Below are 24,769 nucleotides of genomic sequence, written 5' to 3'. Positions count from 1 at the left end.
ACACACACACACACACACACACACACACACACACACACACACACACACACACACACACACACACACACACACACACACACACACACACACACACACACACACACACACACACACACACACACACACACACACACACACACTGTAAGGAGAGGGGGCGAAACAGATGGAATCAACAACTGCTGACTCATTGCCTAGGGTCCCGCCCAGAAGTGAGACTGGCCAATGGAGAACTACCAGCTCACTGTCTTGGGCTCGCCCAGAAGTGAGACTGGCCAATGGAGAACTACCAGCTCACTGGCTAGCTCGCCCAGAAGTGAAATCGCCAATAACAAATAGCTAGGGAGGAGCAACCAACACAACTCCTCCCACAGAATTTGTATTTAAGCTGTAACATTCTTATGCTCGGCGCTCTTTTCCTGACTGGCTGTCGTGGTACCTATATCACACAGTGGTAGGAAGTGAGCCCGGATCACTCTGTATTTGGTACTGTTGCAGAGTGTTCTGTATTGTGTATTGTTATTTTCTACCAGTAAAAACAGATTATTGTTTAACCTCTATCCTGGTGCTTTGAGTTCCTTCTTTTGTAAATTTGACTAGCTCATCAGTCATCAAGGGACGTGCGGTAGTGATGGCAAATTGAAGCTTTGAATGAAGCATCGAACCACTTGGACAATTTTGTCGGAAATAGGTTCATTTCTCGAAGCTTCAGTTACTCCTGGGGAAGTGCAAGGCTGGTTTAACGTATCTTTGCCTTGAAAAATATTCGATGCACACACACACTAACGGCCCGTCCACACTACAGCGTCGACAGCGTCGGAAGCGTCGACAACTCCAATCTGCCCATTCACTTTCAATGGGGTGACGTCACGTTTAGAGATGTCCCGATCCGATCACGTGATCGGGGATCGGAGCCGATCACGTGATTTTCAAAAGATCGGAATCGGGAGAAAAAAATCGGGGATCGGGATTTTTTTATTTTTTTTTATTTAATGTTACAAAACAAAAATGACCATGTTCACGTCTTAAAGTCATCCTGAGGCCTTAGTTTTGGTTTAAAATTACACAACATCATGTATGTGTTGCTTCCTTTGGGCTTGTTTTCAGACCTGGTTGCTTATTTCTCTGAAATCTGGCAACAGAGTGGGCGCAGTGTCTAATAGTAGCAGTAAGCTAACGAGAGGCTACGTTCAGCTGGTGACTCGGGAGTCGGGACAGAAAAAATGTCAGGAGTTTGGAAGTATTATAAAATTGAAAGCGAAGGCAGTGTAACAGCCAGATGCAATGTTTGCAAGGCGGAGGTTCCGCGTGGTGGAAAGAACAGAGCTACGTTCAACACGACCAATCTAACACGCCGCCTGAGAAACAAACACCAACAACAACACGGCGAGTACACAGCGGCCACTCAGGTAACGGCACTGAAACAACCGACACTTTCAGAGACTTTCAAAAGGAAAGAGAAACTGCCCCAGAACAGTGAAAAGGCCAACACAATAACAGCCAAGATAGCTGAATTCATCGCGTTGGATGACCAGCCGTTATCCGTTACCTTTTTTTTCTCTTAATGCATTGCATAAAGATCGGATCGGGAAAAATCGGTATCGGCAGATTGTCAAAATCAAATGATCGGAATCGGATCGGGAGCAAAAAAAGGTGATCGGGACATCCCTAGTCACGTTGCCTCGCTTTTTCGCCGAACTGAATTGTGGGTAGCAGAGCGGTCCGTCTCCGCCGGAGACGCCGGAGTAGCCAGCGCCAGCCAATCAAATCCCGTTTCTGAAAATCTGACAGCTCAAGCCGTAGCCAATCAAACCGCATCTAAGCTGGGAGAGATATCCCGCCGTTCATTTCTATATTTCAAAAAAAGTTGGAGGAGAAACTAACTATCGCCGTAGCAAATCACCCGGTTTTGTATGACCAGACCCTCTTCACCTACCGGGATACAAACCGGAGGAACCAGGCATGGAGGGAGGTGGCAGAGACAGTGGGTGAAACTGGTAGGTTTTCGCCTGTTTGGGGAGTTTATATATATATATTGCTCCCATAAAATCCCTGGGGTTTTTTGCTTTGTATGTCGGGGGCGGGAGATTCATGTGATTGGTTGTTGGTCGTGTTGCTTGAATAAAATCCCCAAGCTCCAGACACGCCCAGCTCCAAGCTTTTTTTGAAGCTGTAGTGTGGACGCTGAATAGCTGTAGTGTGGACACTGAATATCATGTTCTATTTGCAATTAAAGATTGATAATTGTGTGTATTGGGTTATTGAGAAGAGACTAGAGAGTGCTGGAAAAATGTTTTGGAGGAGAGGGTTTTTTATCAGTTATTAAAGTTGAAAAGCAATGATTAAAATACATCCATTCCGGGCTTTGAACCAGCTGCGCGGAGGACATCGCCGCATTCGGGCCGCCGGCTCTACCCACTGGGCTATCTATTCCTTAAAATATTTAACTGTTTTTATATTACTGATAACTGTCTTTTTTTCACAACTTCTCCACATTTTGAAGTGTTTCCCGAGCCAGAACGACCTACCTTTCTTCCTGGCTTGCTCTATAATGATATCAAATGCAATACCAACAACAACTCAACAGCAACAACGCAAACTACGACAACAACCCACACATTGTGCATTGTTTAGAGCGGTCATAAAGTGTTGAAGCGCTCAAATTTGAAACTGTTTCAACCTGTCTAAAAATACACATGCGTTAATCTCGTTAAAATAATTAGTGGCGTTAATTTTTTTTTGCGTTAACTTGACAGCCCTAATTTTAACACATTTCAGGAATCGAAATCTGAACTTTGGATATAGCCAGATTCAAAATTCTTATTTCATTTTGTAGTCATATTAGTATCTAAGGCTTTTACAGAAGGGATATTGGATATCTCTTTTTATCACTCCATAAATCAGAAAATACTGTCAACAGCCCTAAAATATCCATTTTCGCCATGTTTTTAGGTATACAATGTTGTATAATTCAGGCTATGAATTATATATGAACAAACCCTTCTGTAAAAGCCTTCATAATATTGATAGGAATATAACTGGAAGGTTTGGTGTCTCTACGTGCTACTGAAGTTGAAATTTCGAACTCAGAGTAGGAGAAAAAACTCATTTTGAGAAAACGTCCTTTAAAGATTGCAGTGAGGCGCTAGCTAAACCCTCCTGTTCTTTGGATGACAGCTTGCGCCTCGACGCACTCCGTGAAGGTATTTCATGTTCGGGGTAATTTTTTTTTGTATAACCTTGCAATTGCAGTCGCCCGGTGCGTCCGGGTAGCCCCGTTCGCCCGGGATGCCCCGTACGTCCGGGACGCCCTGTACGTCCAGGATGCCCTGTATGTCCAGGATGCCCCGTATGTCTGGGACGCCCTGTACGTCCAGGATGCCCTGTATGTCCAGGACGCCCTGTACGTCCAGGATGCCCCGTACGTCCAGGATGCCCCGTACGTCCGGGAAGCCCCGTATGTCCGGGTCGTGAAACCTCCGGTCCGTATAATGTGTCCCTGCTAAAGTCAGGTTGCCCCGCACGTTCGGGAAGCCCTGCACGTTCCGAGCGCCCCGCACGTCGGGTCGCCCGGTGCATCCGGGATGCCCCGTACGTCCGGGATGCCCCGTACGTCCGGGACGCCCTGTATGTCCAGGATGCCCTGTATGTCCACGATGCCCCGTACGTCCGGGACGCCCTGTACGTCCAGGATGCCCCATCCGGGATGCCCCGTACGTACGGGGCAACCCGGACGTACTCTACGTACGGACGTCTCTACGTGCTACTGAAGTTGAAATTTCGAACTCAGAGTAGGAGAAAAAACTCATTTTGAGAAAACGACCTTTAAAGATTGCAGTGAGGCGCTAGCTAAACCCTCCTGTTCTTTGGATGACAGCTTGCGCCTCGACGCACTCCGTGAAGGTATTTCATGTTCGGGGTAATTTTTTTTTGTATAACCTTGCAATTGCAGTCGCCCGGTGCGTCCGGGTAGCCCCGTTCGCCCGGGATGCCCCGTACGTCCGGGACGCCCTGTACGTCCGGGACGCCCTGTACGTCCGGGATGCCCTGTACGTCCAGGATGCCCTGTATGTCCAGGATGCCCCGTATGTCTGGGACGCCCTGTACGTCCAGGATGCCCTGTATGTCCAGGATGCCCCGTATGTCCGGGACGCCCTGTACGTCCAGGATGCCCCGTACGTCCGGGAAGCCCCGTATGTCCGGGTCGTGAAACCTCCGGTCCGTATAATGTGTCCCTGCTAAAGTCAGGTTGCCCCGCACGTTCGGGAAGCCCTGCACGTTCCGAGCGCCCCGCACGTCGGGTCGCCCGGTGCATCCGGGATGCCCCGTACGTCCGGGACGCCCTGTATGTCCAGGATGCCCTGTATGTCCACGATGCCCCGTACGTCCGGGACGCCCTGTACGTCCAGGATGCCCCATCCGGGATGCCCCGTACGTCCGGGTTGCCCCGTACGTCCGGGAAGCCCTGTATGTCCAGGAAGGATGCCCGGGAGGCATCAGTCGTTTAAATTGTCAGATGTATTAACCTCTCCTTTCCATCCATAGATTTCCACTGCATCCCACAAGGTAAGATTCTTCACATTCAGTACTTCATACTTCATTCTTTTGGGGGTTCATCGGAAACGGTTCTTCCCTTCCCGATTGATATCCTACAAAACCTGGGCCTAATCGCCAAAACACCATTTCATTCACTTGTTATAAACTGTCATCATTATGTTTCATTTATATAATGTGACCGATAATAAATATGTATTCCATACATCACGTCTCTCCTGATTGAATTGTTGTCGTCTTCTCTGTGAACGTTTTTTTCGCCGTTCTTTTGGCATTTTGAGATTTCAATTTCTAGCTGAAAGCTAACCACGAAGTGTTTTAGCACACCACGTGAGGCATCTGAACGAATCACGTTGTCAGAAATTGACACCAGCCAATGAGATTTCGTTTCTTGGTTTAAGACCCCTTTGTGCTTTCACGATTGGTTGCTGATACAAAGGAAATGACCATATTTGGATCCGATGAGATTGTGCAGGAGAGACACAGCTTTCCAGCGATACCTCTGTTGACATGGTGCACACAGCGGTCGCGGTACTTTATGTTATGTTAGAATGCTAACTTTTGGTGAATTTAGGAGAAATCTACAGACGCAAATAGACAAACTATAGTAAAATAAACACTTGTGTATTTTGTACGTTTTCCTTCCAAAAGCCTGAAAGAAAACATGTTATGGAATCAAAATAACACAAAATCTCAAAATTGACCAGTACTTGAAAAACGATGGTTTTTCCTGCCGTCTCTCGCCTAACCAAAGCTGTGGGAAAGGGGTTCAGGGCACAGGTGGAGGGTTTCATCTTTTTGATGATGGCCTCAACTTCATGCTGCGAGATGTTAGTGAAGCAGCAGACTAACCAGGCTTAGTGTGATTCTGTGTATTTGTACCTTAATTTGACCATCAGTTCGCTGTCATTGATCAGGCAGACGTTTTGTATTATAGCAGCTATCGGATGGAATCAATACATGGGCTGCACAGGTTATCATGTCCGACTATCACAAGTAGAATCATAATAAAAAATACGCCGGTAAAATATGCCTGTAGAAAACAGCTTATGCCACAATAGGATAGCAACAAGTAGTCAGTCAGTTTAGCTTTGGTTGCTATGCTAACATCACCCATTTTATACCAGAGAAACTTTCATAACAGCGTTGTGATCCCAAACAGCGGGCAGCACTGCAGCGGTCGGTAAATGCCGCTGAAACACATTAATAAACAATGAACCACGGCACTCTGGAGAAAAGTATAAGGTTGGAGAAGTAGTTATTTAATTTAATCTGGCTTCGTATGATTAAAAGCAACACGATCATCGACCCGACGCAGTCCCCCATTGTTGTTGTTGTTGTTGTTGTGAGCGCCGTTGGGGAGAAAATCAGCTACGTAAACGGTGACGTCATGACGCAGCCGTGGCAGCACCACTCGGGCTCTGGGCGGTGTGAAAAAAACCGGTTACGAACCAGAAGAGCGCAAGTACGCTAGAACGGGAACCGCGTTGGTGTGAAAGGGGCATAGGAGTAAATACTGTAGCCTTAAGAGTGCACAAGATTATCTGCAGACTTCTGTAGGCTGAATAATATAAATGTCTCACTACAGGAGCATCCTCCCAATGTGTCTTCCTACCTTGACAGTCTCGGCTGTAGTGGTTTTTGCAGCACTTTGAGACCCACGAAGAAACCTGACATACTCTCTTACAGCCCATGCGACTGAAAGGATCGTCCAGGGTAAACCAAGGTTGGGATCTAAACCTTGGGATTCTCACGGTTGGACAACGCTCCCTTTTTCCCTGGAGGAAGACAGGATCAACATTTATCTCGACAGAGCTTATGTATTATAGAAGAGAACATTACATTACATGTCATTTAAGTATTGCAAATTGACTTACACTAAGCGCAATCAAACATAAGGATACACAATTAAAACAGCAAGAATCCCAGTACATTCACTTTCAATAGACCAAATATTTAAAATGCTACATACAGGGATGCAATTTCTTATTTTTTTTACTTGGGTTCGGAATTTCTAGCATTTCTTACCGTGTCGGGGTAGTTGAATGGGCAGGTTGGAGGGAAGAGGCAGCGTCCACAGCTCCCCTGAGACATTTCAAACAAAAAAGGGTTCAGTACAACTTCCAAAACAAGGACAGAGGCATTCATCTGTTTGCATCTCACAAATGTATCTATTAAAATAATAAGCAGTATTTTATTATTTTAGCTCATCTTATTCTATTCTACTTGTATATAGTTAACTTCTCCTGCATTACTTGCACGTTTGCCATGCAACATTCTCTTGCACTATTTTATTTCATAATAAATGTTATAGTATTGGTAATTATTTCATTACTGAAGTATTAACATTTGTATTGTTAGTTTTAAAGCAGAAGAAGCGTTTTAGTTAAAGGGTTATCCAAACTAACAAAGGTGGTTCTGTTGTTCAGGCTGTCGCAGAGCGCTCCCAGACCCGGTGGTTCCAGTAGCTGGTCGATGCCGTAGGCCAAGCCCTCTTTGAAGTGCAGGTAGCGCTCCACTACCCTGGCTGCATTCCCATTAATCCACACTGCCCCCTGAACACACACACAAAAACAATAACTTTCCAAAACAGTCCAACACAGAGCCAGAAACCACTGAATAGAATATTTCTCACCACCAGGGTCTTGTCACAGTTGTACTTGATAGTGGATCCGTGCATGGTGCGAAACGCAGAAAATGAATCAGGCTGAGCAACACCCATCACCTACACACACACATACAAAAAAAGGGGCTGATTGTGTATTACAGGAAGCAGCAGAGAGAGGGACTACGGTGGAGAGAGTCAGCAGCTTCAGGTTCCTCGGTGTCCACATCACTTGCGGCTTTCACACCGGCGCTTTTCAGTTTCTAGCTCCGAGCGGGAGCTTTTCTGGTTCAGCTCCGGTTTCCCTTTTCAGCTCCCGCTCTGTGCACACCGCCCACTGGCGCCCCAGAGCTGCCCTTGCTGCGTCATGACGTCACCGTTTACATCGCTGATTTGCTCCCCAACGGCAGCTCACAACAATAACAACAACAACAACTGCGTCGGGTCGATGATCGTGTTGCTTTTAATCACACGAAGCCAGAATAAATTGAATAACGACTTCTCCAACCTTATACTTTTCTCCAGAGTGCCGTGGTTCATTGTTTATTAAAGTGTTTCTGCAGCATTTACCGACCGCTGCAGTGCTGCTCTTCCACAGGAGTTTATTCTCCCGTTAGCTCCCGTTAGCTCACACTGCAGCGGCCGCTCTAAAGTATTCACTGTCCGACTCACACAAGCAGCTGATGCATATCCCCAGTTCCCCTTAGCCTAAGTGAATGTGTGTCAGTCTGAATTGACACTGTTTGGTATCACAACGCTGTTAAAGGAATGGTATGCTCATGACACTCATTTTTAAATAATTATCATCCGATAAAACAGACCAGTCTCTGCCAGTCTTTCTTTTTTTTTTTTTAATCCGATGACATTATCAGTGATTTTAAACTGATTATATACCGAAATAACATCAACACTGTGGGCGCCGCCATTTTCCGGACGTGACGTAAACCATGCGTTTGGTTTTCGAGGACACGTTGATCTCCATGTTATTTACTGTAGTTTCTCTATTCAAATATGCCTCACTGTATCGCGAAATATTGCCACAATTCTGATAGGAACAATCCACGGAATGCTCGGTTCCATCTGTTGCCAAAAGGTAAGCATAAGAAGTACATTCAGAGGCAGTGGCTAGCGAAATGTGGCCGGCCCGAACCGAAAGATTCACAGGCTCATGTATGCAGCGAACATTTCAAATTTCCGGACGACTACTCTGAGAGTATGATCAAACATAACATGGGATTTATGGAACAACCATTACTCAATGGAGATGCAGTACCATCGGTCTTTCTGGTGTCATCACCGACCAGGACACCAGTTCGGCCAGTTGAGAAATCGCCCTCTGCAAGTGTGAAGCGACGGAGGAGCAGAAGTAGTGCTCGGAGTAAGAATAAGGTATGTTATAGCGCATTTCCATTGCAGCGGCTAGTCCCGTTTTAACGTCCTTTAGCGTCCAGGCCAGGACAGTTTTTGGTGGCCTTTCCATATAGCGTAGTACCGGCTAGTGTGTATTTTCCCCCAGTTTTTTCCGGCCCCATAAAGTCGTGATTCTATGGCCAGGGACAACGAAGCTGAGTATGCTAAACTAGAGAGGAAATCGCTAGCAAGGGTGGTACTACATGCATACATATAGTATCTCATATCATCTTCCTATTATACACACATGCATTTCCAAACATTTGGACTACCTATGTTGCAAATGTATTATCTCTTCAATTTACACACGGCATCTATTGCACGTCTGTCCGTCCTGGGAGAGGGATCCCTCCTCTGTTGCTCTCCCTGAGGTTTCTCCCATGTTCCCTTTAAACTGGGGGTTTTCTTCGGAAGTTTTTCCTTGTACGATGTGAGGGTCTACGGACAGAGGGTGTCGTATTGTCATACTGATAAAACATCAAAACTTCTTCCTCTGCTGACGAGTCCGAACTCAAATATTCAGCCATGTTTCCGTGTGTTGACAAAGTGAACGCATGGATGACGTCACGACCATCACGTGACTACTGAAAATGGCAAAAATGGCGGCGGCCAGACGGAATATAAAGGTTTTGATAAAAAAGAGCTATAAAATCATTATTTACTGGGGAATATCGCTGATTTCTTCAGGGTATGGTTTAAACATAATGTTTCACTAAATACTGAAGTTTTGATTAATTATCTAATGAGTGGACCATTCCTTTAAGAAAGTTTCTCTGGTATAAAACGGGTGATGTTGGCATAGCAACCGAAGCTAAACTGACTACTTGCATCCGATAGCTGCAATAATACAAAACAACACGTCTGCCTCTCTCCACAATGATCGATAACAGTGAACGGATGGTCAAAGTAAGGCACAAATAAACAGAACCACACGAAGCCTGGTTAGTGTTGCCTGACTTTATAAAGTGTGTTTATAGGCACTACTGCTTGTAGGCAGGCATAACAGTCGACCCATGGGAGGTGGGTTTAGTTTCCTGCACGCCTCAACGCAAGAGAGACGTAAGCGACGTCGCCTCTTAGCTCCAAAGCTCTTGCCTCTGGACCGACAATTTTTTGGAGCTGGAAATGAAGCGGATTCCGGAGCTAAGAGCCGGCGCAGCTCCGGTGTGAACTGGAAAACCCGGCGCTTTTCAGGCTCTAGCTCCGAGCCGGAGCTGAAAAGGCGCTGGTGTGAAAGGGGCAACTGAGGACCTGACATGGACTCTTCACACCACAATCACCAAAACAGCTCGACAGCTCTTCTTCCTCCGCAGGCCGAGGAGGTTCAACATGGACTCCAGGATACTCTGTAACTTTTACAGGTGCACCATAGAGAGGATCCTGACCTTCTACAGGTGCACCATAGAGAGGATCCTGACCTTCTACAGGTGCACCATAGAGAGGATCCTGACCTTCTACAGGTGCACCATAGAGAGGATCCTGACCTTCTACAGGTGCTCCATAGAGAGGATCCTGACCTTCTACAGGTGCACCATAGAGAGGATCCTGACCTTCTACAGGTGCTCCATAGAGAGGATCCTGACCTTCTACAGGTGCTCCATAGAGAGGATCCTGACCTTCTACAGGTGCTCCATAGAGAGGATCCTGACCTTCTACAGGTGCTCCATAGAGAGGATCCTGACCTTCTACAGGTGCACCATAGAGAGCATCCTGACCTTCTACAGGTGCACCATAGAGAGCATCCTGACCTTCTACAGGTGCACTATTTTTATATATTTTTAGGACTATTTTTATTTTTGTAAAAATGTATGTCTTGTTATTGCACTGTTGAGGAACCTGTGAGCTAAGTTTTACATTCATTGCATAACTACACTGTAGTTTTGTATATTACATGAAAATAAATCTTTGAATCCTGAAAAAAATATATCTGATTACCTGGTCTGGAAATTGAAGCCAATGCCTGAAATGTCAATGAGCTCCAAAATCCAGCAGGGGGCAACTACACTAGAAGTGTATGAAAAAAAGTACCCTATTCTCTGTCAAATTAATATCTCATTAATTTTTAACATGAGTTTATGGTCTAAATAGTTCGTTTTACATCTTCTTCAGCGTGATGTTTATTTTGTAAGTTATGGTTTAGAGTAAACTAGGAGATAAACTAGCATATGCCTCAGGGCGTAGCTACCTTGTGACTGACACGTTGCTGCCAAAGTGTTGTAGGAGAGCTCAGGAATTCTACCTAATCTACTGTACATACTGACATCTTTTACGTACACAAAATCAGTGTACTACGCCGTTGGAATGGGCTACATACTGTATGTGATTGCAAATGATGCCTGACATCTTATCGACTAAATTATTTATTCTGAAAATAATTTAAAAAATCATAATATAACAATTTTTGGTTACAGCACAAAACTATTTGTTTTTGTTAAACATTCGGTTCCATCATGGATTTTTTGACTTTTTAAACAGTAACCTAATGTGGTAGGCCATCCTTGTCTGGGTCCAGAGCTTTGAAATCGTTCAGTCCATCAGGTTGACTATTTGTCTAGCTATGTAACATGAACAGCAATTTCTCTGTTAAAAGCAATATAGCCAATTAGCATCTCTGAGGGACAAGTGGATAGATGTAAAGGTCTAGACAAAGGCAACTACACTTCTACATCTTAGGAAAAGGCCTTCCTCCTCCCACCTTCTTCCTCTTCCTACCCTGGAGTTGCGGATGATGTGAGCCTTCACCAGGGCAGCCACTTGGTCTTGGTGTTCGGGGCTGGAGAGCCAGTGCTGTCTTTCAGCTGACAGTGAGTTCAGGGCATCATCTGTGGGCCAGAACATGGTGTACGGCTGGTGGACGGACATCTTGAGCACAGGGAGTAACCCCGCATCCTGCAAAAAGAGTGGACCATAAAGACTACCATCAGCACGAACACTAGTCTAAAAAAAATGTAGATGTGAAAACTGTATTAAAAAGGAGGAGTTAAGGTGACCAGGTGCCAGCAAGCCACATGTGGGACAAAGAGTATGTTTGTGTTGGCCAAAGTGGGACATGCTACTGCGATGCTAAGAGGTACGTTACATTGTATTGACCTCGATGCGAGAACGGGGGGAAAAAAAGGGAAAATGTCAATCAATCTCTCAAATTGAGGACACGGGAGAAATGATAAAAATGCTGTGCAGGTAGTAAGATAAGTAGTGATAGAAAGAAAAGCAGGAAGTACAATAACAGAATAGAGATGGATGTGTATGTTACATGTGGGTAAATTAAGAGGCGGATTTCAGAGTGAGGAGGATGCAGTGTAGGAGATATCAAATCAAAAAGTGCAGGATGTTTTTTGTTCTTTCTTTTTTTCACCTCGACAAGTTTGTAAAAGCGACTGTAGCCATAAAACGCTGCAGCTGTGGTGAGGTTCATCTAAAAAGAGAGAGAAAGAGAGAGGTCACACTGCCTGACAGTCAATTCTAATAAATCAATCATTTATTATTTTCAATTAAACTCAGTCCACCTTGGTATACTGGATCCTGGGTTTGTCCTGCAGCTTGTAGGGCGTCAACATGGTGTCGATGTGGTGAATGACTCCATTCGATGTGGTGTAGTCACTCTTGATGATCCTCGATCTGTTGTTCACCCACACTGAACCCTGCAGGAGAGAGAGACAGGTGTGGAGACGGAGGAGGAGGCGTGTGTTGTGTCTCGTCAAAAATGTTAGTCGAGTCATGTTTCATGTTTTGTTAAGTCATTTTTGTCTTGTCTCCCACTTCCTGTTTTATTTTGGTGCTCACCCTTTGTGTCTCATTCCAGGTCCCTTGACTCCCTATCCTTGTGTGTGTCTCCCGCTCTCATCAGCCCCGCCCCCTGATTGTTTCCACCTGTGCCCAGTTACCTCTTCTTTCAATTCCCCAGCCTTCCCTTGTCTTGTGCCAGTTCGTCCTGTCTCCATGCCAGTAGTCAGCGGTGTTCTGATACTGATATTCTGTACACACTGTGAAGACCACTGAGACAAATGTAACATTTGTGATATTGGGCTATATAAATAAACATTGATTGATTGATTGATTGATTGATTGATTGATTGATTGATTGATTGATTGATTGATTGATTGATTGATTGATTTTCCTCCTGTCTCAGGCCAGATTCATGCTCCTAGTTATCTAGTAAGTTTTGTTCCTCATTTTGTGATTTTGAGTGATTTTCTGTTGTTACTTTTTCAACCTTTTTCACCTCGTCAAGAGTGTAGATCCTTTTTTGTGACCTGATCTTTGGAATAAAGTATTTTTCTCATACTTTACCTCTGTCTCCTGGGGTCGTGCATTTGAGTCCTAAAACCTTGTGTTTTCAAGTTCGTGACAGCGTGGCAGACAGGTAGAAACTAAGAAGAGTCAAGTGTCTGTGTTTTTGTATGTCTTACCTCCTGCAGGCTGAAGTGAAGTGTGTATCCCGATGTGGAGACGGCTAGCTTAGTGGTTTTGAGGTCACTCAAGGTCAAAGTCTCACAGGAAACGACATGGTAACGAACCAGGTCAGGAAGTCGACCCAACTGGTTCCATTCCTCAAACTACACACACACACACGCGCACACACACACACACACACACACACACACACACACACACACACACACACACACACACACACACACACACACACACACACACACACACACACACACACACACACACACACACACACACACACACACACACACACACACACACACACACACACACACACACACACACACACACACACACACACACACATATGATGTATATAACTTGCACCAGCAACCATAATAACACACATAAGTATAAATGTAATTAACAATTAATATCGTGCATCAATTTGTATTGTTTCCCAAGGATAAAGAAGCTAATTGGTAATATTATGGAAACAGCAGATGTTGTACACACAGAGAAGTCATGGTTGGTTTCCTCTGCGGGGGTGAAGACAGTGAATGGGCCATCACCATAAAGACCACGAACACCTGATAACTGAGAAACAAAAAGAAAACAAAGTGAAATCATTTGATGACGGATCTGAGGCCTTTTTCATGTCTTAATAAAAGGGATGCTCTTACTGCATGAAAATACAGTTTATTGGAATTTCCTCCACTGTTGGGTCCTGCAGTTGTGCATGCAACAAATCATCTGTTTTTAGTTAACAGCATCTATTGAATAACTGGAGACAAAGCCTTATCTACTGTGTGGATATCAAATGACTCACTAATAACATTCGGCGGAAGAAGTCGTTTTCTGATTGTCGGGACAGCTCCTGTAACAAAGAGAAGACACAACTTCCTGTGAGTGGGCAGGCGATGCAGTAGTAGGTTAGAGGTGAGGGGGAAGTCAGAGGTCATGTGACTCACAGTGTTTGTGGTTCCCCGGCAGTCGAAGCCATCGCCAACGTGGCTTCTGAGGCAGGAGCAGTTCCTCTGACCCTGACCGAAATACTCACAGCGAGCATACCTACTGCAGCCGCCATTGTTCTGCACACACACAAAATGTGTCATCAATTGATAATACAGGACAACATTCAATGCCCTGACACTATTTCAATTTGAGATCAAAACAAAGATATTTCTGATTAGTCTGAATCGGCAACAAACATCTGGACACATTGCTGGCTCTTAACAAGCTAATGCATGAAGCAAGTTTTTCTTTTACGACCCATCTCAAACTATGATAACACAGATCACTTTTATGACATGTAGTACAATGTATTTTGCCTTCTAAATTGTGTTTGCTAATATGCACTCGTATATCGGGACTTGTATTGTTTGTATTTTTGTCTGCCAAGAGGCACTTCATGTTCAAAATGCTCTTCTCATCCTCTGTCGGAAACCAGAGCCTTGTCTGCTCTGATTGGTTAGCTGGGCGGCTCGGTTGTGATTAGTCAACCGCTTAGAGCTACCCTGCCCTTTAGTCAATCATTGTCAGTAGTAATGTCATTAAGTTACGGAAGTAAACAAAGGAGTCCATTTGAGGTGTTTCAGGCAGGGGGGGAGAAACCTATAACACACTACAGGGAAGGCAAAACACCAAAAAGCATGCTAAGACCTTTAAGTTGCACTTTCAAAAAACAAAATAAAGTTCACAATCACATCAGCTTTACAAAAACCTTTCTCTGTTCCTCTGGAACAATGGCCTGCATGTTTTAGTACTTATGATGCGCACAAACCTATTTTAGAAGACTGTTATAACCAAACAGTCTGAATATTATCTGGTAGTATAATTTTATATTATTACTGTCTGTAACACATAAATATACATTTATTTTTTGCTTAATAATTAAATGGGTTGCAACTCACTATGAGGAGATTTAAATAATTAATGTAAATACCAAGCTGTGTAATCTGTGCTAAAAGGGAAATGTTTTAACCTCTTATGTGGAAATCCAATTAGGGTCGATGGTAAATTATTTGATTTGAGCAATTTATTCCTCAGTCGAGCTAAATTGAGGGCGAAGTTTGTAGCTGCAAGGTTTTTCCTGCATCCAGCGCTGTCATTTGATGATTTCAGACAGAGGGTGAAAAGAGGTGCTGCAGCACAGGCAGAATGAGAAAATAAAGACCTTTTTGAACATTAAAGTATGTAAACACATCACAGTAGAAGCATAATATGTCCCCTTTAAACACGACAGAATAAAGCAGAAGAATAAGCACTGACACTGACGTACATTTGTGCAGGGGTTGACAGGGTAACAGAACTTCCCGGATCCTTGAAAGCCCATCTTGCAGTTACAGGCTGCCTGGAGAAAAAAAGAAGACAGAAAAAATGTATAATCAAAAGCAAAACAAATTATCTTTCTTCTTTCCCCCTAAAAATGACTGCCCGAATTTGATGGCTTTATGTTTGGTCGTTATGTGTCTTGCCTTAAAATCTGACATTTTACTTCAGTACAGTGTTGTCTTACAATGTTGGGTCCTGTTCTGGTGCACTCTGCTGACTTGTGGCAGCCTCCATTGTTGACCAGACAGCCGTCAATCTCTGTGAACACAAAACAAATCAAGTTTTATTTATATAGCACATTTATAAACGATTTTTGGTGGAACCAAAGTGCTGAACATATAATAAAAATAGCCTACAGTAGAGACACTTTACAGCTAACACAACAGCACAGATTGTTCAGAATATCAGTATGAGAAAAAAACGACACCCTCTGTCCTTAGAAGTTGGAAATTAATATTAAAATGACATTTACAAAATAGAAAAACATTTATTGGGAGGGAATACAAAAGTAGTTCAAAAACAACAATTCCCACTGTGACCCTTTGGGGGCTCAATATATGGGAATATTTCATTTCCATTTCCAGGTCAGGAAATTCAGGTCAGAGGTTAAGGCCATGTCACACTGTCCCGAAATTGACACCCGATGGACACACGAATATGGAATTGTGAATTTCGTACGAAGATGGCCCCGAACCACACACGAAGGCAACATTTACATTACATTTAAGACATGCAACTGCAATGAAAGTACCAAAAACAATTATGTTACAGTACTATGATACTGTACTGATATCTTCAGACTTTGTTCTTTACTTTATCCGTCTTTATATGTAGAAAATATTACGTTTTCTCCGTAATGTTGTTTCCATAACAACAACAATTTCCTGTCAACTGTCCTTCAAAATAATATATTATATCCTTTTTAGTTTCACAGTAACACAAATTGGGTTATTTACATAATATATTTACATGATTTTGTTGTGCAATAAAACAACCCGATGGACACACGATAAAGGAAATGTTCACATTCGGCTGTGATCGTAGCAACATCGGGCCATTCGTGAGGGCATCTTAAGTCATCGTATGACCGCTGGCGGAGTTTCTCAGGCTCCGGCAGCAACTTCGTGAGCGGAGGCAAAATCTTTGGCATGCCAAAAAATTGCCGAAGGACCTTGCGAAGGTTAATTTTCGTGTTGAATTCGTGTGTCAATTTTGCCCTTCGTAAGGCCATCGTGAGGGCATCTTGTTATCCTCGGTGCCATCGGGCATTCGCCCCGATCAGAGTGAATGCGAATGCACCGATGATAACACGAAGATGACACGATTTGACAAGATGCCCTCACGAGTGCCTTACGAAGTTGCCGCTCACGAAGTTGCTGCCGGAGCCTGAGAAACTCCACCAGCGGTCATACGATGGCTTAGATGCCCTCACGAATGGCCCGATGTTGCTACGATCACAGCCGAATTTGAACATTTCCTTTATCGTGTGTCCATCGGGTGTCCATTTCGGGACAGTGTGACAGGGCCTTTAGGGAAATAATTGCAAGGACACAGTTGTGTATCTAGCCTTTTCCTTTTGCTCTAAGAGTACAGTACATTCAATTGACACATTCAACTTAAAACTAGAGTCCACAAAATTCAAAATTCCACAAAAATGTATATTTATAGTGCAATGTCAGTTTTTGACCAAAATCTTGCTGCCCTAATTACCACATTTGCACAAATGGAGCACAACATATGAGTGAAAGCATTGCTGTTGTTTATTTAAAATATGAATGTACAATAAAGGTTGCTTGAATCAATGAATAATCGTAATCTCAATAGAGTGGTGCAGGAATGAGTCCTAAAACCTTTAACGTTTTTCATTAGATGCCTGAAATAAGGTCTGTGGTTAAAACAAGCTGAAGAGATGTTCATGTTTTGTTCTATGACAAAATATGTTAATAAATACCCCATCTGTGAATGAATGTCCATAAAATCTGCTAACACGTGACTAAATAAACTACTAAATGTCATTTAGTCAGACTTTAGCTAAGTGGTGGTGATACACAGCCATTCAACCATGATATAGATCCATAGCCTAACGATAGCTTTTAGCTTCTGGGGATGAAATTCTCAAGGTGGTCTTAATATGTGGAGATTATCCTGCTAAAGAAAACGTGTAAATATCATTAACATATGTTTGCCACAGAGCTTATTTTCTGCAATATTCAGAAATCCAATGGGGAAATGCCATTGCTTTTAGTATACTTCACCACTTCACCGCTTTATAATGATCAACAATTTTGGCTTTAATCATGCAGGCCTACATACCAATCCGGACTACATACCCAGGCAGATGACCCCGTCTCCGGTGTAACCCTTTTTACAGGAACAAGTCCTCTCTCCTGCAGAGGCCTTCTGGCAACTGGCAAACTCTGAACAACCACCGTTAGACCTGCTGCACAATTCCAGCTCTGAGAGACACAGAGTAAGTAAGTAAGTACATTAGATATTTGTTGTGTGTGTGTGTGTGTGTGTGTGTGTGTGTGTGTGTGTGTGTGTGTGTGTGTGTGTGTGTGTGTGTGTGTGTGTGTGTGTGTGTGTGTGTGTGTGTGTGTGTGTGTGTGTGTGTGTGTGTGTGTGTGTGTGTGTGTGTGTGTGTGTGTGTGTGTGTGTGTGTGTGTGTGTGTGTGTGTGTGTGTGTGTGTGTGTGTGTGTGGCCTAGCATTACTATACTTGTGGCTACCTACATCTGTTTACAGTCACGTGTGGGGACTCGCCTCCCTTATGGGGACAAATTGGAGGTCCCCATAAGGGGAATCATTAATTTTAGGGTGAAGACTTGGTTAGGATTAGGGTTAGGGTTAGGGTAAGGTTAAGGGTTAGGGTTAAGCATGTGTTTGTTATGGTTATGGTTAAGGTTAAGGTTAGGATAAGTCTCCAGGAAATGCATGTAAGTCAATGTAATGTCCCCTGAAGTGATGTGTACAGTACATGGTATGTGTGTGTGTGCGTGCGTGTGTGTGTGTGTCTTTACCTTTGCAGTGAGTTCCATTGCCTTCATATCCAGCCACACATACACAGGCAGCAGCCGTACCCTGTGGTCCTGTTATGCAGCTGCAGGAGAGGACATTCTTCAATAAGTATTTTTTAGATTTATTATTATTACTATAGTTATGCCATAGAGCTTCCTTTTTGTCAGCGAAGGCTGTGTATCCATCTTTGAGACTTTAGTCCAAGATGTTGGTAGGTTGTGTCCCTGAAACCTGCTCTGGACTTATTGTGTAATATTAAAAGCATCCCTTCACTAAATCTGGTCTGCTGATATGTTCCTTATTGTCAACAAATCCTGTTAAAAAGAGACTCAAAACAGCAATTCAATTATCCACTAACACCTGATACATCTTCTGCCTCTGCCATGGAGCTTCTGTCACGGTCTGTCTGTGTTGTGTTTTGTCTGTCTCTGGTTTCCTGTTTTATTTTGAAAACTGTTCACCCCCTGTCTTGTCTGTTGATTCTGTCTCTGTGTTTGCCCTCCTGTGTCTGATTTCCTGATTGTGTTCACCTGGTGCCCCTGTGTTTTCTCCTCCCTCCTCACCTGTGTCTTGTTTGTGTGATTAGTCTTGTGTGCATTTAAGTTATGGTTTTTCTGTCTGTCATTGTTGGATTGTTGTTTGTCTTGACTGTGTTCACTGGGAAGAGTTCTGTTGTTTTTTTAGCCTTGAAATAAAGGTATTTTCTGTTTAAATCTGCGTGTGGGTCCTGCCTGCTTCACTCAACCCTGACATCTTCATTTGCATGTCTTTTGGCATTTTTTTTTTATATATCTGCACGTTTCTTTTGCGTGAGTCCTCTAATAAAGTGGTGAAAAGTAAATAATATCAGACAGCCAGGTGTTTTCTGCACACACACACAAACAAACCAGATGTAGTCACACCAACGTAGGACTTACTTGGCATTCTCGTCACACACTCCTCTGCAGGCATCATCCTTGATCTCTGACACACACACACACACACACACACACACACACACACACACACACACACACACACACACACACACACACACACACACACACACACACACACACACACACACACACACACACACACACACACACACACACACACACACACACACACACACACACACACACACACACACACACACACACACACACACACACACACACACACACACACACACAAAGATTTCAGGTGATAAGAGGTAAGGAAAAATATTGAGTGTGGTTATAATTTCAAAGTGTGTGTGAGTGCAGGTTTGTTATTCTTACCTGCAGAGCAGGAAGCTCCTTTCCAACCTTTATAGCACACACACCTTCCACTTCCTGCCAGACCGTCCTCACACTTCCCATGGTCACACACACATTCTGTAACACACACAGGCACCAGTCAATGGTGTATTGGACACACAAATTATTGATATTTGGATTCAGCCGCGCACGCACAAAATAAAGAACCTTGAACCCTACATAATACCTTGGTTTATATCTTGTTATGGTTCATATGTAAATTCAACATGTCTATTTCTACTTTCTTGTTTATTTCTTGTCTTTTCATTTGTATTGTACAATGCCATGTCTTTTTATGCTGCTGCAACACAAACATTTCCCATATTGGGATCAATAATGTACTTCTTATCTTATCTTCTTATCTCTTGTGTGTGTGTGTGTGTGTGTGTGTGTGTGTGTGTGTGTGTGTGTGTGTGTGTGTGTGTGTGTGTGTGTGTGTGTGTGTGTGTGTGTGTGTGTGTGTGTGTGTGTGTGTGTGTGTGTGTGTGTGTGTGTGTGTGTGTGTGTGTGTGTGTGTGTGTGTGTGTGTCTCACTGGAGGAGCAGTTGACTCCGTATCGTCCTGGCTCACAGTCCTCACACGCAGTGCCGTGGAAACCCTCGAAGCAACGGCACTCCCCGTTGCCAAGGTTACCATCCTGACACTCCCCGTGATTGAAGCACCTGCTGCCAACATCTCCCGGGCATTTGAAGCACTCGTGGCCGTAGTAACCGGGGCAACAGGAGAGATCCTGCATGACAAACAATCAATATTAATTATTATTATTATTATTTATTAATGTATTTTTATTTATTTGTACTGTAACAGTGCTGGGGAACAGCACAAATGTAATAAAGCAATGATACCAATGAAGAAGAGTTTTCAGCTCTCTGAAAGGCTGCATTACAAGGTACCCTGCCCATCAAGACTTACAAATTAAACATTGCATTTAACCAACAGTAGAGGTGTCTATTTTCAGTTAAAGGTGGGGTAGGTAATTTTGGAGAAACCAGCTCGAGTGCGCTAGAATTTGAAAATACACAGCCGGAAAAAATCTGCCACTTCCTTACAGAGCCCCTCCTCCAACACACACAAACGCGCACATGACCAATGAGGGCACGAGATAAGTTTGTGCACAGATGGAAGGCTGACAGGCAGGTAGGCCATCCAGTTACTTTAGCCGGGCCGGCTCAGATGATTGGTCGTGCTTTTTACAGCGCCACGGCTTCCACAGATGAATTTTTTTTATGGATTTGTTGTCAAAGCTCTTCAGATATTCATTGCTATCGGGACGTTAAGAGCATTCCATGGAATATAACAAAAAGTGTATCTCGAGCCGGTTTCTCAAACTTACCTACCCCACCTTTAAATAACACTTTTAACCATCTGCATGAATATTTAAATATTAAATTACATTGTACATTTTACAGAATCTATTTAATAGACGGATTAAAAAAAAAGAAAAATCTGTTAAAAATGTGTAAAAGCTAATAAAATTTAAATAATCAACTTAAATTATCTAAAATGAAATATAACCTCATGTTTTTTGGCGGTTCCAGTTGGGTATAAAGAAAGTTGTTCCTATACATGAAACTGTCTACTTCAAGCTATGTGGACTATCTCTGGAAAGAGAAATTGCCGTTGAGTTTTTCAGATGAATTCTTAGGCATCACAAGCTGAGTAAAATCTAGTTCTATTATTTTCAAGGAAAAGCAGACATCTCTATAGCCGAATTCTCAATCACTGAGAAAATCACATCAAAACCATGTAGTTTCATTAATAAAACTACAGGTAAGAGGGAAAGTCTGCAGAATGTAATACAAATTACTCCAAAACCACAACCAGTAGCCTACTCAATATGCAAATCAAACTACAGGTGAAACTACAGTGTCAGCATACCCTGCTTTGCCGAATACATTTGATGATACAGCCTCGCACTGACTTCCTCCTGGATCCGAATCGCTTCCTGTAACTACAGTTGGGTCGCATGTTGACAGGAAACTGTTCTTTGATCTGCCGTGGAATACATTAGAAAAACTAAATGAGAACCGTCACAGAACACAGGAAACAGATGTGTTCTTCCCCAGTGTGTGTTGCAAATAATACCAGTTCACCGGCAAAACACAGCATGGTTAAACCTCATCATTTCCTCCCAACCCTCACTCTGTAAATGTAAGAATTTAAAAGTTGCTTTCAGGTGCAGGTTTTTTTGTACCCGTACTGTAGGTAGATTTGGTTTGCAGTTAGTGGTGGCTGTCAAGTGTAAATGCGCCAACTTTATATTCCCTGAACATCACCAACGCTCTGGTCCCAGCAGTGTGCATCCCTTTTTACAGTCCCTGTTTCCGTTGTGTTTTGAGCTTCTTGCAGCGTTGTTTCATTTGCAGCGTTTTGTATTTGCAGCGTTTTGTATTTGCAGCGTTTCGTTTATAGTCACTTTTAGTAAACGCTGCACATGTTTCGTCCAGATTTTTCTTGATATGCATCGTGCATGATTTGTGTTATAATATTTGCAATTAGCGGATACATTTGTACCTAAATCAACTACATTACATTACATTAAATCATCAACCCAGTATAAACACTTGTATAGCCCTTATTTGAATCTTTAGAGTGTAAAAGTTGTAAAATGCACTAAAAGCCGAATCCAGATTAGAGCTGTGCTGTTGTAGCGCCTTTACTCCTGCTGGCCACAAGTTATTCATTTTGACACACAATTAAGCATCTGTGTGATGTTGATAACACTTGTTTATCTAAGAAATAGTTGCTGGAATAAGGATTTGTTCAAAAGCTAGGAACTATAAGCCTCCATCCAGAAGGAAGCTGAAAATCACTAAGCAACGGGTGTAAATTATTATAATACAAATAATTAAATTTGTATAATAATAATAATAATAGTAATAATAATAAAATTACATAACACTAAAAGTAAAAATCCACTCAATAAAAGCACAATAGCATTAGGGCATCAATTACATTTCGGCTTATATTTTATTCACAATTATCTATTATGAAAATATGGTTATAGTCAGGTTGCCTTTTCAGTTACCATTATATATATAATTGTTGATTTTGTCTCTCCACCTTCCTCTACTCTACATTAAGTATAATTAATTTGCCAAAACAAAGAAAAACACAAAAAAACTAAGTTAAAGAATAATTTGATTGAAAGCAATATCATTATAACAATTTTTCCGTTTCTAAATACATCTTCCTAATATCGTTATCCTAAATAATTTTTGCCATGAAAATCATGTAGTGAAAATCCGACCCCTCGATGATATGACGTGACTCAGAAGTAACTTTTGGAGGTAGTAGATTTGTAGAGGAAGTACATTGTGCTTCCTCATAAAGCAGCAGCAGGTGTTCATGTTATCGTGCCCCTCAGCCCTGTGAACTGTAAGGGCTTTCTTACTGGTTTTTTTAAGAAAGGGCATTGAGGTGGTCCTTCACAGTCTGTGCACCGTCCCTGAAAAAAAGGTGAGAGAGGGGATTAGAGGGTTTGAATAAAAACGTCTCAGGATAACTGACGCAAAGGACTATCCACTGCCCATCTAAATGATTTGTCAAAGAGTAAATTAAACAGTTGGAGCAAATGTGCTTCAATAATGTTAAAATGTAAATAAACTGTTTTAGTTGGACATTCCAAGTAAATGCTTGTAAATCTGCTTTAAATATAAGTAAATAAATATAAATTTGCTGTAAATAAATGTAAGTCATTGTGGTTCATTGATAATGTGATTACTACTGCACATTATCTGTCGTCCATAGCAGCTTTATTATGAAAAGCTTCACCTTAATAAATCGTATTATTGCCCTACAGCCATTATAAGGCAGCAGAACACAACTTGAAAAATCTGCAGCAATGTTTTGTAATTTGATTTTATCGATCATTATTACACGGCTTAGTTGTATACTCCATTTTGATTGGTCAATTCAGAACATGTAACAGGTTGTTATTACAGTAGTACAGACCGCTGTCAAGCACTATAATGACCGTTGCTAAGGAGGATAAAGAGAGAGAAAGGAAAATATGTTAAAAGACGGAGCGATGGACGTCAGATAAATCACCAGAAAGGAAGTAAACACTAACAGGAACACGGTATGGACTCTGCAGTGTTTAAGGACTTGTTTGTGGATCAGAAACTGTAAACACACTTGGACAGTGCTGCCGTAAAGTTGTTGTTGTCGCAGTTCCAGCCGTTGGTAGGCCGTGGAGCAGAGAACAATAATCTTTAAGTCAATACAATCATTTCAATTTATATTGGGAGTCGAATCGTTAGTTTGTTTAGTATCTGGCCGTGTAATAAGCGGGATTAGGCTGATGTCTCGTGTTCTAGTCCCCATAATGACAGCCTCGCTGCACATTTTCCCTTACTTCATTTATTGCAGGATGAGTTAAACACTATAAACTGTTATATTATCAATATTCTGCCTGTATATGCAGGAGACTCATCAATCCCGTGCATCTGTTTTCCCTTTTCAGATTTCTTTGAGAACTGTAATTTGATGTTTTTTTCTTTAAATATAAGGGTGCAAAACTCACCCTTCTGCACTCACATAAATTATGATATGATGTGACCATTATGATGAGGAACTGAAAAGTTAAATTACAACTGAAACACTATCTGACGTATGCAAAACCTTGTATATAATTGTAATATAATTTTTTAATGCCAAGCAATTTTTTTATAGGCCAGTTCTCAAGACTTGCTTAGTTTGGTTGAGCTTGCTTTGAATTTTGTTACAAATAAAAGAATGGTATAGACTCTCTCAGGTTTGGTGTGTCAGAGGCTGAGCCACAAATGGGTTCATGCTGTGGCAGGAACAGTGGCTTTGAAACATCTGACCAGGGACTAAAGATGAAAAATATCCTCTTGGCTAACCATGCTTCTTAATTTGCATTGTTAAATAAACGTAAAAAAACACACAACATTTATTTTGTATCATCTATTTCTATCGCCAATACACACAAGGAAAAACCAAAAATCCCACCAATTGCCTCTGGCTGCAGAGAAGTGGTAGTGTTAGAATTGCAGCGCCCTACTGCTTTTGTAATATTGTGATTTCCTGCAGCGAGATGAGAGCAACGCATGCGGGATACTTTCCCTCTACCCAAGGCCACGCGGCTTTTTGGGAGAAAACACTCGCTGTTATTTGAATGGTGGCAAATACAGATTCCAAAGTTTACGACAAT

General features: G+C 42.5%; 1 protein-coding gene across 1 annotated transcript in view; it reads right to left on the bottom strand.

The window, feature by feature from the left end:
* The window catches only part of stab1 (stabilin 1), a 134,425-nt gene that overhangs the window by 57,780 nt on the left and 51,876 nt on the right, over nucleotides 1-24,769 (bottom strand). Inside the window, exons 36-55 of the mRNA XM_034083428.1 lie at nucleotides 22,988-23,041; nucleotides 21,472-21,585; nucleotides 20,128-20,323; nucleotides 19,576-19,671; nucleotides 19,231-19,276; nucleotides 18,316-18,395; nucleotides 17,627-17,752; nucleotides 15,481-15,554; nucleotides 15,244-15,315; nucleotides 13,934-14,053; nucleotides 13,792-13,839; nucleotides 13,479-13,559; nucleotides 12,977-13,123; nucleotides 12,073-12,207; nucleotides 11,922-11,981; nucleotides 11,279-11,455; nucleotides 7,187-7,276; nucleotides 6,960-7,106; nucleotides 6,580-6,636; nucleotides 6,167-6,329 (exon numbers count right to left, since the gene is read on the bottom strand). Coding sequence (XP_033939319.1) covers nucleotides 6,167-6,329; nucleotides 6,580-6,636; nucleotides 6,960-7,106; nucleotides 7,187-7,276; nucleotides 11,279-11,455; nucleotides 11,922-11,981; nucleotides 12,073-12,207; nucleotides 12,977-13,123; nucleotides 13,479-13,559; nucleotides 13,792-13,839; nucleotides 13,934-14,053; nucleotides 15,244-15,315; nucleotides 15,481-15,554; nucleotides 17,627-17,752; nucleotides 18,316-18,395; nucleotides 19,231-19,276; nucleotides 19,576-19,671; nucleotides 20,128-20,323; nucleotides 21,472-21,585; nucleotides 22,988-23,041 — 2,083 coding nt within the window. The remainder of the gene's footprint in view (nucleotides 1-6,166; nucleotides 6,330-6,579; nucleotides 6,637-6,959; nucleotides 7,107-7,186; nucleotides 7,277-11,278; nucleotides 11,456-11,921; nucleotides 11,982-12,072; nucleotides 12,208-12,976; nucleotides 13,124-13,478; nucleotides 13,560-13,791; nucleotides 13,840-13,933; nucleotides 14,054-15,243; nucleotides 15,316-15,480; nucleotides 15,555-17,626; nucleotides 17,753-18,315; nucleotides 18,396-19,230; nucleotides 19,277-19,575; nucleotides 19,672-20,127; nucleotides 20,324-21,471; nucleotides 21,586-22,987; nucleotides 23,042-24,769) is intronic.

The sequence above is a fragment of the Pseudochaenichthys georgianus genome, chromosome 5 (assembly GCF_902827115.2).
Source record: "Pseudochaenichthys georgianus chromosome 5, fPseGeo1.2, whole genome shotgun sequence".
Lineage (NCBI taxonomy): Eukaryota > Metazoa > Chordata > Actinopteri > Perciformes > Channichthyidae > Pseudochaenichthys > Pseudochaenichthys georgianus.
This window is presented reverse-complemented; position numbering and strand designations above follow the sequence as displayed.